Source organism: Hemitrygon akajei, chromosome 29 (assembly GCF_048418815.1).
Source record: "Hemitrygon akajei chromosome 29, sHemAka1.3, whole genome shotgun sequence".
NCBI classification, from domain to species: Eukaryota; Metazoa; Chordata; class Chondrichthyes; order Myliobatiformes; family Dasyatidae; genus Hemitrygon; species Hemitrygon akajei.
Window position 1 is genome coordinate 34,384,130 of NC_133152.1, and position 22,703 is coordinate 34,406,832.

Genomic DNA, 22,703 nt, shown 5'->3' on the forward strand with positions numbered 1-22,703 from the left:
CATTCCAAACATTTTTCGAGGCAATTGTAAATTTCAACAGTTGTTTAAGGAGCGGATTCAAAAACACTAATATGATAATGACAATGGAATCTGTTGCAATAATGTTAGATAAAATATTATCATGAATCTTTGCTTTGCTCTGATTTAAATACAGTATGTTGTGGAACATTTGACATCGACACAAGAGGGCGCGTGTTTTTTTTCATGTCCACGCGAGAGAGCACGTGGATTTTTTACACCCACACGAGAGAGCACGCGGTTTTTACACCCACATAAGGAAACGCACAGTTTTTTGACATGTGCATGAGTGGTCAGACAGTTTAACACCTCATTCAGAGCACCTCCAACACAATGATGAGCTCAGATCTGCAGAGAGCCAGTTGAACCCCATGGTCTTCTTACTCGGAGAGTGTTAAATGCCCTGCTTGTAAACGGTGTACCTCAGGAATCACAAAATTCTATCTTATCTATCTTAATCACTTTCTTCTGTGCAAGGAAAATTGCTGTCTTTGTCAAAATGATCTCCCCAGTACACCCTACCACCACCATTACCCATTACCACATCTACTCTTTGTTAGAGCTGACAACTATACAACTGAAGTGATTTTATCTGCTCTATGGAGTGGAATCCGATGACATGTTGCTCCACCAAGTAATACATAACTGATGTGAGAATAGTCCCATATCCATAGAACTTTCTTTTGTTGACTACAGTGCTGAGAATTTTAGGAAGTTTGCAATCAATCCACTGTATGGAGCCTAACAAAAATTTAGCCAGCCATTGAAATTAATTTTTGCCTGAAATTTCGCCCTGACTTCATTTCCATATTCACAAGCACTTTTGTCCTATTTTTGTCCTCCTCCTCTCCTCCCGGAAGCATCAAGGAAGGGTGTCGGCATTGTGCCACTTTGTGAGAGGCATCATATCTGGGCCTAATCTTCCCTTGCCTGTGGCGTACAGGAGTTGAATGTATATTGACAGTCCTCTTCTGCGGCCCTGGTTATCTTACTGATTATCATTTGCAAGATGATGACATTTTCTAAGAAGGGCCACTCATCTCACAAAAGATGCACTGACATTGAAGAGGGCCCAGAAGAAGTTCACAAGGATGATTCCAGGAATGAGAGGGGCTGTCATACAAGGAACGTTTGATGGCTCTGGGTCTGTACTTGCTGGAATTCAGAAGGATGGTGGTGGGGGGGGTTCTCATTGAAACCTTTCGAATGTTGAAAGGCCTAGACAGAGTAGATGTGGAAAGGATGTCTCCCATGATGGGAGAGTCTAGGACAAGAGGGCACAGCCTCAGGATAGAGGGGCACCCTTTCAAAACAGAGATGCAGAGAAATTTCTTCAGCCAAAGGGTGGTGAATTTGTGAATTTGTTGCCAAATGCAGCTGTGGAGGATGGGTCTTTGGGTGTATTTAAGGCAAAGATTGATGGATTCTTGATTGGACATGGGATCAAAGGTTAGAGGGAGAAGGCCAGGAACTGGGGTTGAGGAGGAGATAGAAAAAAAGGATCAGCCATGGATGAATGGTGGAGCTGACTCTACGGGCCAGATGGCCTAATTCTGCTCCTATGTCTCATGGTCTTATTATCATTCTTGCAAAAACACCTTGCAGAAATTCTCATAGGGAACTCAGCAGGCCAGGCAGCATCTATAGGAAGAATAAACAGTTTTTCCAGTCCTGATGTAGGGTCCCACCCTGAAACGCTGACTGTTTACACTTCTCATCGGGAGGATTGGGTGAAATATCAGAAAGTACCTGGGGAAAAAAGTATGCTGGAGAGAAGAAATGAGAGAGTAAAAAATTGTTCTAAAATAAAAAGAAATTTCTATTTTCAAAACCGCTAAGCAGAAAAGTTGCAGTTTCAGCAGCGAGTGCTAGCCTGAATTCAGCTTCATAGTCCCACCTCGACTGACCTCTAGTGTCCGGAACAAGGAACTACAACATCATCGAGTTGTCCATTGCATTTGTAACAAGCAAGTGGGCATTTGGAACACCATCTCATTTTACAGTTTTAGGTACTTTAAGAGAATTCCAAATTTAATTTTTTGTTAGATAACATTAATTATTGTGGTAAGTAACTAAGGCTTGGATTTAATTTATTAGCACTTGTGACTGAGAGCTACAATATAGTGCAAAATTCTTTGGCACCTACAATATATACATATAGCAAAGGCGCCTGCGATTTTTGCACAGTACTGTATTTGCCAACGTGGAACAGGGAGCAGTATGTAATTCTGGCAGGAGCAAAAGATGTTGGGAGTGGCAAGGGGCGGGGTGTGGGTCAGGAGGCAGAGAAGGAGTGGCCGGGGAGGGGGGGTTGGTACGGGTGCAGACACACCCAGCTCTGAGACACCAGGCAAGGCCATTCAATGCCAAAGAACTGGTTTACTGATCATTATAGAATGTCTCTCTGGTGCTTCCTGCTCCCTCCCCTCTGCTTTCCCCTTTACCCAACCATTATTCCCCTCACCGTACCCTGCTTCCCACTCTCTGTCCACAATAGAGACCCATATCAGAATCAGGCTTATCATCACTCACATCTGTCATGAAGTTTTTGTCTTTTTTTGCTGTAGCAGTACAGTACAATACATAAAATGACTACAGTACTGCACAGAAGCCTTGGACACCCTAGCTGTGTATATGTTATTGTTATATTAGTAACTAAGGCTTAAATTTAATTTATTGGCACTTATGATTCAGAGCTATGATACTGTTCAAAAGTGTAAGTCTTTATATATAGCTAGGGTGCCTAGACTTTTGCATAGTACTGTACGTGTGCTGGAAGAGCCTACTGGGAGACTTGTATCGAGTTGCCTCTTCAGCTAACGTGATTGTGCACTTTACTGATTGTTCCAATGCGATATTGTAACATAAATGTGGTATTTATTGAGGTCCTCAATGTCTACTCTGCTTTCATATGATGGATTTGCTGCCGTTTCTAAATCAGCTGGCAATGTGATAAAGGATCTAGTGCTTTCCTGGCATATATGACAAATAAGCTGCTCTCGGGCTTCCAGCCGGGTACAGGTATCAATTATAACTGGCATCTCGATGACAAACTCCACCATCTTCTTCAGGGCTGGCAATGCCAATTAGCACAATCTCACCAGAATGCAAACGGTTCTGACAGCGAGTGTGAACGTATCAGTGATGCAAATATAGGTGGGTTAGCAAGTTCTAAAGAGGATGCAAATTCACCGGTCCACTGAGGAGCAAGATGAAGAATGATGTGGGAAAATGTGAAGTTAAACACTTTCGAAGGAAGCTTCAAGAAGCAGATTATTACTTAAAAAGAGGGAGACTATCAAATATTGACGTGGAAAGTGAAACACAAGAGAACAACATGAAACTACAGCAAATAATTAGTAAAGTGAATGAAATGTTGGGCTTAAATGTAGTTGGCATGGAATATAAAGGTACAGAAGTATAAACAAGAGAAAATCTGCAGATGCTGGAAGTATTGTCACTACACCTTGAGTCCCGCATACAGTTTTGGTCTCCCTATTTAAGGAACAAAACTTATAATTTACAAAGAAAGTTCATGAGGTTAGTTTCTTGGATGGAGCATTGACGTGTGAAGAGAGGTTAAGTGGGTTAGCCTTACACTTATACAGATATGGAAGAATGAGCGGAGGTCTATTTATGTACATGGGGATTTGCTTTTATATGTAAATCTAGACTGACTTCATCTTAATGGAATTTGTTACAAATCTCATTTTTTAAAATCTCAGCCCAAAATATTGCATAAAGGGTTCAAAATTTTTATACAAAATTAATATGGTCGAAGCTGAGAGGGGATACCTGGAACTTCATTTAAGGAGTTGCGATGGAGATAAGAAATTCCTTTATATAGACTCTAAAATTTAGAAGGTTGTGAATCATTTAAATCCTCTGCCTCGGGGAGATGAGGAGGTGGAGTCATTTTATACACTGTATATATTCAGTAATGTGTAAAAGTTTTAGTTAGGGCACCCAAGACTTTTGTACAGTACTGTATCTGTGGAGTGGACAGCAAGTTTGTAAATCTGGCAGGAGCGAAGGATGTTGACAATGGGAAGGGTGGAGAGCCGTGGGAGGGGTGTGGGACAAGTGGCAGAGAGGGAGTGCCAGGGATGTAGGGTGGTGAGGGTGCAGACACACCCAGCCCTGAGACACCAGGCAAGGTCACTTGATTCCAAACAATTGGTTTATTGCTCATTACAGAATGTCTCTCCAGTGCTTCCTGCTCCCTTCCCATTTTCCCAACTGTGATTCCCGTCTCCTTTCCCTTTTCCCACTCTTAGCCCACAATAGAGACCCATATCAGAATCAGGTTTATCATCACTCATGTATGTCATGAAATTTGTTTTTTTTTGCAGCAGCAGCACAGTGCAATACATAAAATTACTACAGTACTGTGCAAAAGTCTTAGGAGCCCTAGATTATATATATGTGCCTAAGACTTTTGCACAGTACTGTATAAGACAAAGACTGACCAACTCCAAGGAGTCAGTGCAAAACTGGAAGTGCTTTAGGTTAACCTGGGACCTTTACTGCCACTTAAGGTGAATTTTGCAGATTCCATGTGGCTACTTGTAAAAGAATTCCTCAAAATCCTGCCCAGTATTCCTCCCTTAACAGAACTATCTGAAATAAAATTATATTTTCCAGTTTTGATTGAGGGATATTTCAATTTATAAAAATTATTGAAGTTGCACTTCAAAGTCCCTTTGATTATTACCAAGAATATGATAGGATGCAACTAAAATAGGTTTACTTTGTTGTACAGATCTAAACTGAAGTTAATCTGAAAGGAATTTTTTACAAATTTCAAACTTTTTAAATCTCAACCCAAAATGCTGCGTATAAAGGGGTTCAATTTTTGTTAATCCAAAAATCCCTGAGAAGATATTAATGTTCATGCATAAACATAAGAAAGTCTGCAGATGCTGGAAATCCAAAGCAACACACACAAAATGCTAGAGAATCTCAGCAGGTTAGGTAGTAACCCCCTTCCCTCTCAGTCCTGAAGAGGAGTCTCGGCCCGAAATGTCAACTGCTTATTCACTTCCATGGATGCTGCCTGACCCGCTGACTTCCTCGAGCGTTTAGTGTGTGCTCACACACAGACTGAATTCCAGGCTTTGGGCCTGTAAGGACACGGCAGTATTCAGAAAGACACATCACCGCCGCTTAAGTTACGGATTCCCAAGGCAAACAGGTCTATCAACTTTCAAGTAAGCCATCTTCTTTTGAAATGGAATTTCCATTAATTGTAATCACTGAAAGCTTGGCAGCGTCCCTCCAGGGTACTCTCCTCTGACAAAGCTCAAACTGGGAATGATAGTCTATGCAAGAGAAAGAGAGCAATGCCATCTTCCATGTGTGCGATTAGCAACATTTTATTTAATAGCCCACTGATAGGCAGTTCTACACTAAATGGTCATTTACTTCATGAACACTGATTAATATGGTGCAACATTACAGCACAGAGCCTATGTTGCTGAACTACCAAACCAAAGGCCTAGACCAATTATTTTAGTTCTAAAACTCTGGAAATAAAAAACTAGTATCAGTAAAAGTGACATTAAATCTGTCAAATTGTCATAAAAAATCCATTTGTTTATAATTTTTAGGGAAGAAAGCTACTTCTCTACCTCCCTGCACTATTTGTGACTGCAGTCCTCTTAATAGCCCTGGAAATGGCCTAACAAGCCACATAGTTGTATAAAATTGGTATGGATGATAAATGTTAGTCTTAATTTAAACAGTAATTTCAGACTATCATAGGACCGTTTTGATTCAAGCTGTGGAACATGACTAGAATCTCTAAGTTTTTTTAAAGTTTGCTTTGTAAATGATCGATTTGTAGAACTTGTGAAGTTTACTGCTAAATTACCCAGCTGAGGAAGGTTATTTTAAAAGTTAAGAACTCTTTCTGTTTGGAGGCAGCTGAATCAGGAGCACACTAATTACCTAGATTTCGCCCCCCCCCCTCCCCCGCTTCCCCCTTTGTCCCCAGACGACAGAGCAAATGACCCTTTTCCTGCTACAAGACAAGGTAGCCTGCTGGACCAGACACTGGTCCCCTGACACCCAAGCCGCTAACTCAACAGATGAAAGAACAGAGCTTCTTAAAAAAGGAAAATGAAGGGGAATGTTGTTCTATTTGAAATCAGGTCCGACCAACTCTATCCACTGTTTGCTTTTCTTAGGGGCTGAAGCAAGACAGCTTTCTGTCAGCACTGTGATTAAATGCCACTCTCGCTCTGCCTCCAAGCCTTTAACAATCCTCCAGGAGGCTGAAAATAAAGAAAATATGAGGAAGAACATCAGATGATGTTTCACTTTGTCAATTGCTATACAGGGGATAGGCTGGGACAATTGGGATATTCTTTAGCAGAATAACGGAAAGTCATAATGCTCTTTTCCTCAGTGATGTAGGGAAATTCTAATTGGGGCCTAGTGTCTACAAAGAAGAATGCCTCGAAGGCTTGGTGTGGTTGACCCAGCAGGGAGCAGTGACCTAACACATATATCTCTGCAGAAAAAAAAAGATTAAAAGACTTAACACAAACACTTGTAGATATGTGCAGACTAATGGACAGAGAGCCCTGAAATCAAGTTAACAACCTGGGTCGAGGTTTATACATACTTTAATTAAAAACTTACTTGGCTCAGGAATTATTTAATCTGGATTGAAATTGAATCGAGTGGTTTGTGCCATAAACTGCACTCCTGTCTATGGAGAAAGTTTTGATGATATTTTTCTCCCTGGACCTGTCTTGGGATCAGATTTATTTGTACAACAAAAAAACTGAATACGTTGCACGTGTGTTGTAAATGAAGGTCTGTTCTCCAACTGCACATCAGCTTCGGTGCTCTCCTTGGGTAGGAGACAGAGATTTCTCCTCCTCCATTGCTTTCCTGCACTGCCCAGCAATATTTGTGCTGAGGAATAATATTGAGCAGTGATGAATGAAGAAGTGTGTGTTTACCTGGGATGTTAGAAAGCCAGTGTTTGTGGTGGCAAGAGGGTAGGGCCAGATTCTGCTGTGGGTTCAGACAGACTAAGATCTAGATAAATGCACACCTTTGTTTTAATCGCATATCCCTGGGCAAACTTGCAGAATCTGGATCTTGCATGGCATGAGCTGAAGTTTGCTTTAACCGCAGTTTGCAAATTGGTTTATTTATCATGGGTTTTTAGGTCACGCTCCTTCGATACCCCTCACCTGGCTCACACTTCTATTTAGTGGAGCGTGCTTTTTTGTAAAGGGTGTAATTTGCCACACCAGACAGTCTCTGACTGATGTAGTAGCTGCAGTCATTTATCAGGAGCCCTTAGTATTATCAAGGATCCGACCCATTCATCCAGCATCCTCTTTGACTTTCTACCATCAGGCAGGAGACTCCGATGCATGAAAACAAGAACGATCAGGAAGGGAAACCGTTTCTTCCCTCAGGCCATCAGGCTTCTGAATTCCCTGCCACATCACGTTCAAAGTATCACTGGTTAATCTGTACTGTACCTGACAATATTTAATTAATTAACTTATCCTTGTAAACGGAACAAGTGCTACACCTGCCCTTACACTTCCTCCCTCACCACCATTCAGGGCCCCAGACAGTCCTTCCAGGTGAGGCGACACTTCACCTGTGAGTCGGCTGGTGTGGTATACTGCATCTGGTGCTCCCGGCGTGGCCTTTTATATATTGGTGAGACCCGACGCAGACTGGGAGACCGTTTCGCGGAACACCTATGCTCGGTCCGCCAGAAAAAGCAGGATCTCCCAGTGGCCACACATTTTAATTCCACGTCCCATTCCCATTCTGATGTGTCTATCCATGGCGTCCTCTACTGTCAAAATGAATCCAAACTCAGGTTGGAGGAACAACACCTTATATACCGGCTGGGTAGCCTCCAACCTGATGGCATGAACATTGACTTCTCTAACTTCCGTTAATGCCCCTCCTCCCCTTCTTACCCCATCCCTGACATATTTAGTTGTTTGCCTATTCTCCATCTCCCTCTGGTGCTCCCCCCCTTTCTTTCTCCTGAGGCCTCCCTTCCCATGATCCTTTCCCTTCTCCAGCTCTGTATCACTTTCGCCAATCACCTTTCCAACTCTTAGCTTCATCCCACCCCCTCCGGTCTTCTCCTATCATTTCACAATTCCCCCTCCCCCCACTACTTTCAAGTCTCTTACTATCTTTCCTTTCGGTTAGTCCTGACGAAGGGTCTCGGCCCGAAACGTCGACAGCGCTTCTCCCTATAGATGCTGCCTAGCCTGCTGTGTTCTACCAGCATTTTGTGTGTGTTGTTGTTTAATTTATGCACTTTAGTTTGTTTATTTATGTGTGATCCATCTGTAGATTTCATCCTTGTTTTCATAAGTTATTGTGTGTTCTGGATATCACAGTGCTTTATACCCTGGTTTGGAGAAACGTCTCGTTCGACTGTATTCATGGATATAGTTAAATTACACTAAACTTGACTTAACTTCACTTGAGACAATGACAATTCGGTGTTCAGCAGGTTTTACATGCACCTGTCTCTAGGGTCAAGCTAATTTGGGGGTGGTCAACAGTACCCTGGAGGATCAGCAAAGATGAAGTATCTTTTAAGAGACTTTTGGATAGGTACATGGAGCTTAGAAAAATAGAGGGCTATAGGTAAGCCTAGTAATTTCTAAGGTAGGGACATGTTCGGCACAGCTTTGTGGGCCGAAGGGCCTGTACTGTGCCATAGGTTTTCTATGTTTCTAAAATGAGGCTTGATCAAGAAACCCCTGGCTAAGGGACAAGAGCAATGCTGAATTAATTACAGCTGGTATGAGAGATGCAACAGTCAAGTGTTGTGTTTGCAATGAGTTACTTTCACAATCCACTTATAATTAGTAACAAGATTCCCATTTCCTCTGCCAGGATCCAGAATCTGAATATCATATAGGAGAGGGGAAAAAAACAAAGCGAATTTTGCATGCTCCAAGTCTGCTTCCTCACACGTCGCACCAGAACTAGCTTGTTGTGGCTCAGGTCCACAGAAGTTGGCACATTTCCTACTCTCAATACTTCCAAGCTGAAATTACAAAAAAAAATTGTTAAACTGGAGCTTTGATAACTGGCTAGACAGGATCAGGCTGACGAGCTGTTGTTGCTATGGAGTCTTGACCATTTTGAGAGATGCCTAGAAAGTATTAGTTAAAAAAAATGCATATCAAGGAACAGTTCTGAAGATGAATAATGGTTGAAAAAGTGCCCAAAAACCTGGTATGTTGGCTGCTTTTCAGACTCATGCACAACTGACTAAAACAAGCATTAGGCCCTTTCTACCTGTCAATAGTGGACCAAGACCCATTTTATGAGTTCTCTAGATTATTGTGCTGCTTTTGTGAAGACGGATATGGCCAAACCACTAGTCATCACCAAAAGGTTAAGCACATTATTTTTATATTCTTGGCATGGATGGAGGAGAGACACAGGTGACAGCCATCTTCCTGTAGACCTGTCCTTCATCTCCTTTGTGGCACTTGTCTGAGGCCTGAAGTTCGCTTATGTAATGAGGGAAGTTGTCTGCTGAGGTCCAAGTTCCAGGTTACTTAGATAAGAATTGCTACATCATGTTACCAGGATCAGGTGAATCACCACCTTTGAGCTCTGAAATTAGGCACTGATAAATGTCTTACACTTTGGGTTTTGGACTTTATGATATTTCAGTGTAAGCTTTACATTGTCAATTACAACTTCCCATGGCCTATCACTTTTATCTGCACTGCAGCAGCCAACTCAAGATGGGAAGCTTGGTCACAGTGATAGTTGTAAAGCGTGGAGATCGAGAATGAAGCCGTTGCTGACCATCCAGCTCGCATTTACATCGTCCCATTTCATTCTCCCCATGGTGCCATCAATTCCCATAGACTCTAAGCCCTATACACACACACAAAGGGTCATTTACAATGGACAATTGACCGCCCAAACAGCACAACTATGAGATGTGGGAGGAAACCACAAAGTCATAGGGAGAAATTATGCTTAGGATGGTCATGGCTATTGGTAGCTTAGGCTGAGGCGTTTGACGGTTCAGGATCACTCACGGAGACTACAACAAGAACAAGCTCCGCCAGAGAGGATGTAAACTGGCAACTCATTTACAGGAACACAAACTGGTGGCACGGAAACACGATCCACTGCCGCTGATCTTGGTAAATGAAGACAGAGAAGGACACCATGTAAACTTTGACACTGTGGAGGTTCTGGCAGAGGCAAGCATGAAGCAGGCACAAGCAATTTTTTTTTTGTAATTTTTTTTATTGAAGTTCATCAAACAAACATTTCCATAAGATGTATTTCAGACATTGTACATATATATCATATAATCATATATATCACAAAGTCTCCACTAAGTAATAGCGTAGTTCTCTTCTGATAACCCCGTAATCGAACATATTGAAATACACACCATCTACCAACCCCTAAGAGCCAAGGAAATGCGAGCAATTCAATGGCAGAATTCAAAGGTCATCTGAAGGGGTAGCCAATCAGGACCAAGACAAGTGAACAGGGGCCTATATAAAAGCGAGCACTCCCAGAGAGAAGCACCAACAACTGCGCACTGAGGATGTCAGCTCGACTGGTGCTGGAACATCCGAGAGCTAATTGGCAAGCTCGGTGAACATCAAACAGAATTAGAGCTATCACAACACAGGTATCAGCAGAGATCAGGATCAAACCCAAGCCACCGGAGCTGTGAGAAGCAGCTTGTCTAGCTGTACCCTTGCGTTGCAAGGAGCAGATAAGGTTGTACTTGGCCAACCTTTCATACTTCGCCGTGTGATTGTGCAAAGGATAACTCAAACCATGGCCCCAGATGCTACGCTAACTCTTGGGTGTTGACTACTGAAGAAAGAACACACCGAAGTTGGAAGAGTTCTGCCTGTATCAGATTATATAATCATTAGCCAACCTTAGAGTACTCACTGAGAAAGCTTCTGCTATTGCTGGTCAAAGCATTTTACTAGGTAAAGGGGTGCCAACTGTGAATAAAGGCCTACTCATAAATCTCTGAGCTTGCAGGATTTGGGGGAGTAGTGGGAAAGAGAAATGAGTCAAAATTTTTAGAGTGGCTTTTGCCAGTTGATACAATCCAAATAAAGAAACTCCTGCCTTGTCTAACCACTCATCTGGAGGATATATTAAGCTGCTGTCACTTTTGACTTAAATATGCTTTTTCACTCTTAATTAGTCTTGCATCTGGGATGCAACCCTGCTCCTTAAACTGGTCACAATAGTTTAAAACAAAATCACTCAAGTGTAAGATATGTTAGTCCTCCAAGCACAAACTACTTGTGGTTAGAGGGAATTTTATGTTTGTTCAGCAGGGTTAGAGAGGGATCCAGCCACATCCGAATGAAGTAGGCGAGTGAAAAGCTGACCCATGTAAAAAGCTTAGAACAGCATCAAACACCGCTTTCTGTGAGCTGTTTATAGCTGTAATCTGATGGTGGTTTGGTCGTTTAACCTAACTGCCTGTTCAGGGCTCCTTCAATCTAATGCAATAATAGTTCAGTCACTGGTTCTATGTTTTACTCTCTCTAACCCAAAAATAAAGTCAAAGTAAATTTTACTGTCAAAGTGCATGTATGTCGTTAGTTAATCCTCAACAGGTTATTTCCAACATCAATTCAATTAATTCAAATCTACTCTTCCCCCACTTCACTACATTAGCCATCATCTTTTACTTTTTTGTTTGTTTATATTTATTTTCAAAAGTTCTAAAGTAAATTTTATTAACAAAGTACACTCATGTCACTATATACAATCCTGAGATTCAATTTCCTGGGGGCGTACTCAGCAAACTTATAGAATAATAATTATAACAGGATCAATGAAAGATCAACTAGAATGCAGAAGACAACAAACTGTGCAAATGCAAATATAAATAAAAGGCAATAAATGTCAATAACATGAGATAAAGTGTCCTTGAAGTGAGATCATTGGCTGTGGGAATATCTTAATGATGGGCCAAGTGGGTGTAGTTACCCCCTTTTATCCAAGAGTCTGATGGTTGAGGGGTAGTAAGTTTTTGAACCTGAGGCACTTGTACCTTCTTGATGGCAGCAGTGAGAAGAGAGCATGGCCTGGGTGGTGGGGGTCTCTGATTGTGGGTGCTGTTTTCCGATGACAGCATTTCATGTAGATGTGCTCAGTGGTTGGGAGGCTGGGAATGTAATCTTCCTTTTTACCCCTCCCTCCCTCCTTTTAATACAGTCATCAATACATTTAACATTTTATTGCTTTCCATGTCTGATATAACAACAGCTCACCAAAGACTGTTCACTTTTATTTTTCTCTCAAAATAAGAATAAGACTGGCAAATTCAGTTTTTATTGCCCTTACTGGATGTGAGAAGACAATAGTGGGCCTTCTCTGTTATCATTGCTATGGTGACGGTACTCCCACAATGCTGTTGGGACGGGAGTATCAGGATTTTGACCCAGCAGCAATGAAGAAAAGGCAGCATATATCTGTCTGATCTCACTTGTAAGGGGAACTGAAAATGACTGTGTTCCAATGCACCTCGATCTTTATCCCTGATATTGTAGGTTCAAAAGATGTTGTTTAAGTAGGCATCCTGATGCGGACAATGTGCAGTTGAATAAAAGATTGACTAGATTAGGACTTTATTCCTCAGAACATAGAAGACTAAGAGGAGATTTGATAGTGGTATGCAAAATTATGAGGGTACGGATAGGGTGAATGCAAGCAGGCTTTTTCCACTACAACCAGGGGTCGTGGGCTGACGGCGAAGGGTGAGAAGTTTAAGAGGAACATGAGAGGTAACTTGTTCACTCAGAGGGTTGTGAGAGTGTGGAACGAGCTGCCAGCACAAGTGATGCATGCAAGGTCGATATCAATGCTTTTAAGCAAAGTTCGGACAGGTACATGGTAGGGGAATGGAGGTCTCTGGTCCTGGTGCAGGTCGTTGGGAGTCGGCAGTTTAAAAGGTTTCTGTGCTGTACTTCACTATGATTCTATGACTATATATTCCAAATCTTATCATCACTGGAGCATTGTTGAAGTGTATCTCCACAGTAGTTTAAGAAACCAGCTCACCACCCCCTTAACAAGGGTAATTAGGGATGGTCCAATGTCCCTAACTAAAAGACACTACACTGTATCTGCCTGATGGTACATGACACAATTACAGAGCACAGGGTGTGAGGAGTGAATATTTAACTATTTACTTAACATACTGCCTCTATATAACTTTCAGCACACACTCAGTGATTCAGGAACAGCTTCTTCCACTCTGCCATCCAATTTCTAAGCGGACGTTGAACCCATGAACACTACCTCACTACTTTTTTTCATTTCTGGGTTTTTTTCACTACTTATTTTAGCTTAACTATTTAATATACAGTGTGTATATATATATACACACACACACACACTTAATGCAACTCAGTTTTTTCTCTATATTTATTTATCATGTATTTAATTGTACTGCTGCCGTAAAGTTAATACATTTAACAGCATGTCCTGGTGATATTAAACCTGATTCTGACTCTAATCCTAATCAGCAGCTGCTGATCAATGGAAAGTTTAGCCTTGACCATGATCAAGTTCTCTGCAGCAGTATATATATCCCACATAGGCCAACCTCTTTACTGCCATGGACCCCTACCATTAACTGAGGGGTCTGTAGACCCCAGGTTGGGAACCCCTGATCTAGATTTTCTAATAGAAATATATATTCTGTGTTGCTTTGGATTTTTTTTTTTTGCAATTTCTTTTCACACTCACTTTTGTAACTTTTCATATTCTTTTTTATGATTGGTGCTTATTTCATATCTCCCTAGATTAGGGGATCCCACCTTTTTATGCCATGGACCCCTACCATTAAAAAAGGGTCCTTGGACCGCAGGTTGGGATCCCTGTTCTGATTGGAACAAAATGGGATCTGTTGAAAATCAATGATGATGCTTTTGTAAATGCATGTGAACAACTACGTAAGAAATGGTGAAACTAATGACAAGGACGAACACTTACCAAAATTAACACATGCTAGCTAACAGTAATAATAATGGCAAATGACCAGCACCTGACATTATCCAGCAGAGGATTTTTAAAAAAAATCAAAGTAAACATTGCACATGATCCTATTATGAATTTCCAATGTTTCTTCATTCTGGACCCAATCCTTTAGATGAGAAGATTGAGCATGTCCCTTGCTTCTTTATTCAAGGCAAGAGAGAGAAACTGGGAAATTAGAGACCTTTTATCAAAGAACTATTAGAATCTATAGTTAAGGATAGAGCGAGTGAGCAGTTACAAACATTTAGCTGTTTAGAGAAAATTATTTTGTAAAGGGCAGATCATGTCTAACATATCTATCTGATTTTTAAGCCTATAGATATTATTCATATAGACTTTAAAAGGCATTTGATAATCTGTGATTTAAACTGAAGCTTGGGTTCATGAAAACAATTTGTTGATTTGGTTGGAAAATTTCCCAAGGTGCAGCAGTGCAGGGATACTTAACAGAGTATCTACAAGATATGCCAGTGGAGCCCTGTGAGGATTTTTATTGGCAATAAAATATTTATAAATTAATTACACAATGGGAAGAAAAGACATCTTACTTATGATAGAAACTCAACCAGCATTTGCCATTGGATGTAAAATCCAGAGAAAAAAAAATTGTTGCAGAGAGACAATGGGCTAAGTAAATAGCTAAAATTGAGATAAAGTCCTTTCAGTGAAGGTATATGTGTGATTTTTCGATTTGAACCTGAAAGGATAAAACAAACAACAGTGCTCTGACAAGGTCTCATCACATGGTGATGAAACATTTGCAAGTAAATTGCCAAGATTGGTGAACAATTGAACCCAGCCATTAAACATAATATATTATACAGTATATGGTGAAAAGCTAGAATTTGTTAAACTTGGAAAGAATATTCACAGATCATTAAAATGTCATCAACGTGGGAAAATAATAAAAAAAAAAGCTAATAAATGGGCTGGAAGACAAGTGCATATGCCTTATGATACAGCTGTACCTCATTAGACCACACATAGAGTTCTAGTTGCCTCCCCTGAGAAAAGATACATTGGTTTTGGGAGGAGTGTGCGGAATGAGTACGAGAATGATATGACGTATCACATGAGGAGTGATTGATGGCTCTGGGCCTTTACTCGCTGGAATTTAGAAGAATGCAAAGGGGTCTCATTGAAACCAATCAAATATTGAAGGCCGAGATGGAGTGAATGTGGAAAGAATGTTTCCTATGGCGGGGGAGCGTAGGACCAGAGGGCACATCTTCAGGATAGAGGAATGTCCATTTAGAATGGAGATGAGGAGGAATTAATTTAGCTAGAGAGTGGTGAATCTGTGGAATTTGTTGCCACAGATGGCTGAGGAGGCCAGGTCTTTGGGTGTATTTATAGTGGAGGTTGATAGGTTCTTGATTAGTCAGGATGTGAAAGGCTGTGGAGAGAGGCAGTAGAATGGGGTTGAGAGGGAAATGGATTAGCCATGATGAAATGGTGCAGACCCAATGGCCACAGGGCCTACTCCTGTTCCTAGATCTTATGCTCTTATGATGAATCCATGGGAAAAAAAATATAGAGGGCTTATATAATCTGGGGTTGATTTCCCTGGAAGTATGAAGGATAAGCAATGGTTTAATCAAAACTCCAAGATATTAAAGGGAATTGATAGATTAGATAGAGAGAAATAATGTCACTGGCTGAGGAGCAAATTTACACACAAAAAGGAGTAACAGTTTAGGGCCTAGAAATTTAGTTTTGCTGTGCATTTATAGATACCATGAGGTGTGTATGTTAAATTATAATAAATATTAGTAAGGATTATCAGAGATTTACTGCAAGATCCAGAAGGAATATTCTTTGTTTCCTGGATGCTCTCAATCCAAAGTCTTAATACAAAGGCACCAGAATTCAGTAGCAGGCCATTCCGGCAGAAGGGAAAGTCAGAACCATAGTATACTATGCCAGGAGTCGCATTTGCTATGAAGTACTGTAATAGTGGTTCCTTGTAAAAAGCTTTTATTGACCCACAGATTGCTGTGTCTTTTCAGGCACCAGCGTTCTGGGACTGGACTGTCCTCCAGAAATTTGCGCCAAGTTAATTTTAACCACAAAGCTGTCAGATTTTTGCTGAGGATTATAATCTAAAATTGGATATCCGGAATGAAGTCACTGATTGTCCATAACCTAACTGAGCAGAGGTAGAGGCTTGAGAGTATTTGACTTATTACTGTTTCTTTGTTAATTGTGCCAGTTGGGTAAGTCATGAGAGAGAGTGTTGCTGCCATACAATGTGGTGCAGCACCCTGAGGTTTGAACGAGCAAGCAGGGGGCAACAGGAAGAGGTTAGCCCATGGTACTTCATGTCACAGGCTTCAAAGTTCAAAGAAAATTTATTATCAAAGCACGGATATGTTAACCATATACTATACTGAGATTTATTTTCATGCAGGCATTTACGGGGGGGGGGGGAGAGAAAAGAAATACCATAGACTTTTATAAAAACTATGCATAAACAAAGGCTGAAGTGTACAAAAGAAGACGAACTGTGCAAATAAAAATAATACTGAGAATATGAGGTGTAAAAGATCCCTTGAAAGTGAATATGTGTGACATAGAATCAGAGGAGTGGTGAGTGAAGTTATCCACGCTGGCTCAGGAGCCTGATGGTTGTAGGGTAATAACTGGTCCGGAAGCTGGTGGTGTGGGGCCGAAGGCTCTAGTACGTCACTCCTGATAGTAGTAGTGATGGTTCTTTTTGCTTATTTTTAGTGAATTTTGTGTTTAATGGGAAGAGGGAAGTTTGTTCTGGGGAAATAAATGTTTTCTGGTTTCAAAGAGCTGATGTACCTGTCACGCACCCCGTTCCCAAGAGCAGCAGCGTAGTCAGGAGGAGGAAGCTGCTTACGATGCCCAACACAAAGCCTTACGCTCCTTGCTGCGACACTAGACTCACTTTCCACTCAGGTGGCCTCTATAAATGACACTGACATCAGTGCCAACCATTGCCCTGCTCAAAAGCAAAACATTGTAGATGTTTGAAAAATAAATTAAAAGGGAACAATTTTGGAATCATACTGAAGGTCAGACAGCATCTATAGAAAGACAAACAATACTGACATACAACTTGGTTTGTTTTTACAGTTTACAGTACTGTGCAAAAATCTTAGGCACGTACAGTATATATTGGCTAGGGTGCCTAGGACTTATGCACAGCACTGTATTTGTCAACATGGAGCAGGATGCAAGTTTGTAAATCTGGCGGGAGAAAGGGATGTTGAGAATGATGAGCACCATGGGAGGGGTGTTGGATGGGTGGCAGAGAAGGAGTGCCAGGGGTGGGGGGGGGGGGTGTCACAGGTGCAGACACACCCAGCTCTGAGACACCAGGCAAGGTCATTTGATTCCAAACAATTGCTTTATTGATCATTACAGCGTGTGTCTCTCTGGTGCTTCCCGCTCCCGCCCCTCTCCCTTCCCCTTTTCCCAACCATGATTCCCCTCTCCCTGCCCCCTTCCCACTCTCAGTCTACAATAGAGACCCATATCAGAATCTGGTTTATCATCACTCACATATGTCATGAAATTTGTGGTTTTTTTGCGGCAGTGGTACTGTGCAATACATAAAATTACTACAGTACTGCGCAAACGTCTTCGATGCCCTATCTATCTATATATGTATGTGTGCCTAAGATTTTTGCACTGTACTGTACAAGATAACCAAGTAGAAACTGATAGCTAAACAGCAGAGGTACAAAAAGGGGGACAGGTGGAAGAGGCTGGTGATCAGCTTGAAGGAGTGATTAGGTCATGAGGGATTTTGTAATGCAGATTTTAAAAGGGGGTGTCAAGCCGAAAGGAAAACTTGAGATAGTGTAGTTGGTACCAATAGCATCGTTTCCAGCAGCTGCAGGGTGAGTTGTGTGTGGGTTGCTACCAGTTAACTGCGAACATGAGATGAAACTATTTCAACCACCAGGGGGAGACAATCTTCATCATTGAGTCTTTGATTCAAATGCAGAGATTTCAGAAATTTCAAAAGCTTGCTGTGTTATCCTTTTAAATATCCCAATTCTCTTCCAAACCCAAATGAAGCAGATTTTGTTCACTTCTCTAGTTTTTTACCATAAGTCATGATGCTATTATATACTGAGACTAAAGTAAATTCTGGAATTAGGATGAATCCATCAGGTAATTTAACACACATCCATTCCTCTTATGATCTGTTGTTGTCTCCTTGCTTCAGGCATGAGGTGCAAGGTGGTCACCAGCAGGCCGTTCATGCACTGACCAATCAGAAAACAGAAGAGGCAGATGACGAGGATGAAGAGGAGGAGCTTGAGGAGGAAGATGAAGAGGAGGATGAGAGCATGACGGAAAAATCCCAGGATGACCCGGTTTCACCGAAGATTGATCCCAGAGCTCCGTTCAGGGAAAGTGAAGAAGAGCGCTCTGCCCCACTCACCTTGGGGTACGAGCAGACTCACAGGTTTGTATAATCCATAAATGTCTTCACACATTCCTCTTCATGTTCTCATGCCAAAAGCATGCTGCCCATCCCAAGAATGGTTGGTTTAACAAATATGGATTGAGAAGATCCAGAGGATGATGGAGTCACTTTAGAATGTTATGGTTCTGTTTTCTCAAGAATCATACTTGAATCAAATTAGGCAGGTTCAGACACTTCACTTTGTAACCTTAATGAAATGGTACAGATTGGTGTTACTCCATTCATGTTACTGTTAGCCCATTCACACAACTATTTGAAGCAACGTATAATCGAATGCAGGGGTTCCCAATCTTCTTTACACCATAGACCAATACCGTTAAGTAAGGGATCTGTGGAGCTCAGATTGGGAACCCCTGATAGTAGAGGAGGCATTTAAATCGCTGTCTTATCCCTCTATGAGCACTGAACTTTATTATAGTATGCTAACTTCCATTGGCACATAACAGGGCAACACCAGTAATAAACATAACAAGCCTTTGGAGATCTTGTGACTAAGTCAAATCCAGAGATCAAATCCATTTATGGATCATATAAACATGGAAGCTAAATCTAGTCAAAACTAAATCCTCAGTTTTATTGATCTAGGCTCCCCAGAATTAGGGCATGTCTTTGGTGGATAACATGGGGTCAGGGGTGATAGTTCCTCTGTTTTTGGCTTGTGCTTTTGCTGATAAGAGTTCCAGGTGCTGGGTCAGGACGACAAAAGTGTGACCCTCCTTAATCTTGTTTCCCTCAGTGTGTCCATACACACTAGAAATGCGTACACAACACATGCACCTGGATGCTTATTCCCACACACCCAAACACAGAAACGTGTATAATTATCATTCGCTTGCTCTCTCCCACTCTCCCCCATTCCCCCCTCCCTTCCTCCTCTCCCTTCCCCTCCCCTTCCCCTCCCCTTCCCTTCTTCACCTTTCCCCTGCCCTTCCCTCTTCCTCCTCCCCTTCCCTCATTCCCCCTCCCCTTACCCTCCTCTTCCCTTCCCTCTCCCTCCTTCCCTCTCCTTTCCTCCTTCTCTCTCTTACCCCTACACCCTCCCACCTCTCTCTCTCTACCTCTCTCTCTCTACCTATCTCCCTCTCTACCTCCCTACCTCTCTCCCTCTCTACATCTCTCTCCCTCTCTATCCTTCCCTCTCCCTACCTCCCTACATACATTCAAACCTGCATACACACAACCATGGGCAAAGGTCAGTCTCTCTCTCTCTCTCTCTCTCTCTCTCTCTCTCTCTCTCTCTCTCTCTCCCTCCCTCCCTCTCTCCCTCTCCCTCTCTCTCCCCCCCTCTCCCTCTCCCCCCTCTCTCCCTCTCCCCATCCCTCTCTCTCTCCCCCTCTCCCTCTCTCTCTCCCACTCTCCCTCTCCCCCATAGACACAGTCAGACACATACACTCGGGGTGTCATCCTACAAATAAACTGAGGGATTCTGTATTCCAGAAGTTATTTCATTCTATGCACAACAAAAGGCTGACATGTATTAAGTAAATTTGAATCTGCAGATTGTTTGTATACTCTGTGGATTCTATCTGATACCATCAAGCCCACAGATTTAAATTGGCCTGTCACAACTCTGTCTTTAAGATTAAGTGCTAGGAGTGGCACCAGGGGGATTTTGTAATCTGGGGTGATGGGAGACTCACACAATCACAATTGCCTTGGCAAATTGTGGCCAATTGTGCTTTGAATTCTGAAATATTTCATTTAGGTAATTGTCTGTGCTGAATCAAATTAAATCAAACAGGACTTCTTGCTGTATCCGACGTACAAAACATTATTTTCGTTATATTGCCATTTTCCATCTGAATTGCATAGTCGCTCTTCAGTGTGTGAGCTGTCACTTATTAGATTAATATTTCAGGAGTTGGCAGGGGAAGTTGAATGTATGCCCTCTCTCATTGTCAAGCACAAAATCTCTATGCATTCAAATACCCATTTATAGATACACAATCAAATTGCAATCACCCCCATTATGTAAAACGCCAAGGAGTCTAGTCACATTCATTCAATAAAGAGCCAATTAACTTGCAGTCGCTCATAGTAGAAGTGCACAGCACAGATAGTCCAATTAAGCAGAAACCCAATGGGTTCTATCATTCTCTCTGCAGAAGGCCCAATCTGCAGAGCTACTTAATTCAAATACTTGTCAAATAATAGTTGAAACAGAGTCCTATGATTTAACACTAAAACTCCCAAGTCCTTCTACTGTATGGTTTTTTCCAACAGTTTTAACCACTTGATTGTAGTGGAGTATAATATTTTTTGTAACTTGGCATCCGTTGTTAAAAGCATTGGGGAAGCCACGTGAAGACTGCTCTTAGTAGAAGCAAATATACTCATGGGATAAGTTCAGATTACTCTATAATCTTTAAGGAGTTTAAAATCAACCAACCCTCAGTAAGGAGCCTCCTTCTCGTGTCTTGTTCATCTGCGTGTCTCGTCTTGTCCCCACCATTGCATCCCATTGTGCTTGGCTAACACCACTCACCCAGCCTTCCTCTCATTGCTCTGTTGTGGACGTGGTTTGTGTTGTGCAGCCCTCGCATGTGCATGCAAAGAACTGAGCCGTCAGGACAGACTGACCGGCTGACTTACGTAAGGTCAGATGCGCTAACATTAGGTCACCTTCCCCCCCCCCCGCCCCCCACCCCGATCATTGGCACAGGTGTATGGCTGAGGATGAAGCCGGGCTGTTGGCCTTGGACCAGATAGCGAATTTCACAAAGGGGTTGGACCTGCGTAAGGCAGCAGAGGCGCAGTACAAGGTGAAAGAGGCCGCAGTGTTCAATCCCACCTTAGACTCCGAAGCAATAAAAGAGACACTGTACAGGCAGGCTAAAACTCAGGTATGGTACCCTTCACCAGAAGCACACGCATGTTAACAAGTGACACTGTTCAATGTGTTTGTTTCACAACCTTCAGTCTTGACATTAAAAGGGCTCTCATATAGCGAAAACTGTTTTTTTCACTAATGGAACAAAATGAATCAGGTTAATTGCATGCTATGACATACTTTGTGACAGAACAATGCGATGGAGACCTTGGGAAAGTGATATACTCCACACTGTGAATGATCCTTGTAACAGTGTGAGACTATGAAGAAAGCAAAATGACGTATACCATGACAGAACAGGATAACAGACACTGTGACAGAGCAGTATGATATACTCCATAACAAAGTTGTCCATATACTCTGTAAAGGACCAGTGCAAAGTATAAACACGAGATTCTGCAGGTGCTGGAAACCTTGAGGAACACACGCACGCAATACTGGAGGAACTCAGCAGATCAGACAGCATCTATGCAGAAGAATAAACAGTCGACATTTCAGGCCAAGACCCTTCATCAGGGCAACGTACGATGTGATGAATCAATGATGGAGCAGTATTTCAAACAACACAGTACAGCCGTACAGCCTAAACTGCGACCGAGAATTAAGACGTGCAGTGACAGAGGAGAGTGACAGGCACGGTGTCACAGAAGTACGATGTGCATCGATGGAACTGCGTGACAAGAGTGTGAAGTATACACTCGCAGAACATGACGCAGATGTAGAATGTGACAGAGCACTGTGATTTACATAGGAGGAAGACGATAGGAGCAAGAACTGTGACAAGGCAGCCAGTTCTACACCGAGGTGGAGCAGTATACTGTATAGAGTCACAGAGTAGTAAATGTGTGGCCGAGGAGGTACACTTGACAGTTTTATTCATGGGAGCTATTTATTCCTGATAGTCCAATTATCAATTATCCTAACTGACCTCAGCCACGAAGGCAGTTAAAGAGACAACCGTATTTATTTATTGGGTAAATGGGTCGGTCTAGGTAAATAACACACACAAAATGCTGGTGGAACACAGCAGGCCAGGCAGCATCTATAAGGAGAAGCACTGTCGACGTTTCGGGCAGAGACCCTTGGTCAGGACTAACTGAAAGGAAAGATAGTAAGAGATTTGAAAGTAGTGGGGTGAGGGGTCTCGGCCCGAAACGTCACGCATTTCCCCCTCCCCCCACTACTTTCAAATCTCTTACTATCTTTCCTTTCAGTTAGTCCTGACGAAGGGTCTCGGCCCGAAACGTCGACAGTACTTCTCCTTGTAGATGCTGCCTGGCCTGCTGTGTTCCACCAGCATTTTCTGTGTGTTGTTGT

At 42.1% G+C, this 22,703-nt stretch overlaps 1 protein-coding gene across 11 annotated transcripts in view; it reads left to right on the plus strand.

Annotated features, from left to right (window-relative positions):
• Positions 1 to 22,703, plus strand: part of prdm16 (PR domain containing 16) — a 716,934-nt gene that overhangs the window by 689,913 nt on the left and 4,318 nt on the right. For all 11 annotated transcript variants that reach the window (XM_073032140.1, XM_073032142.1, XM_073032143.1 and 8 more), the window contains one exon: positions 18,293 to 18,535. In XM_073032140.1, the coding sequence (XP_072888241.1) occupies positions 18,293 to 18,535 (243 nt within the window). The remainder of the gene's footprint in view (positions 1 to 18,292; positions 18,536 to 22,703) is intronic.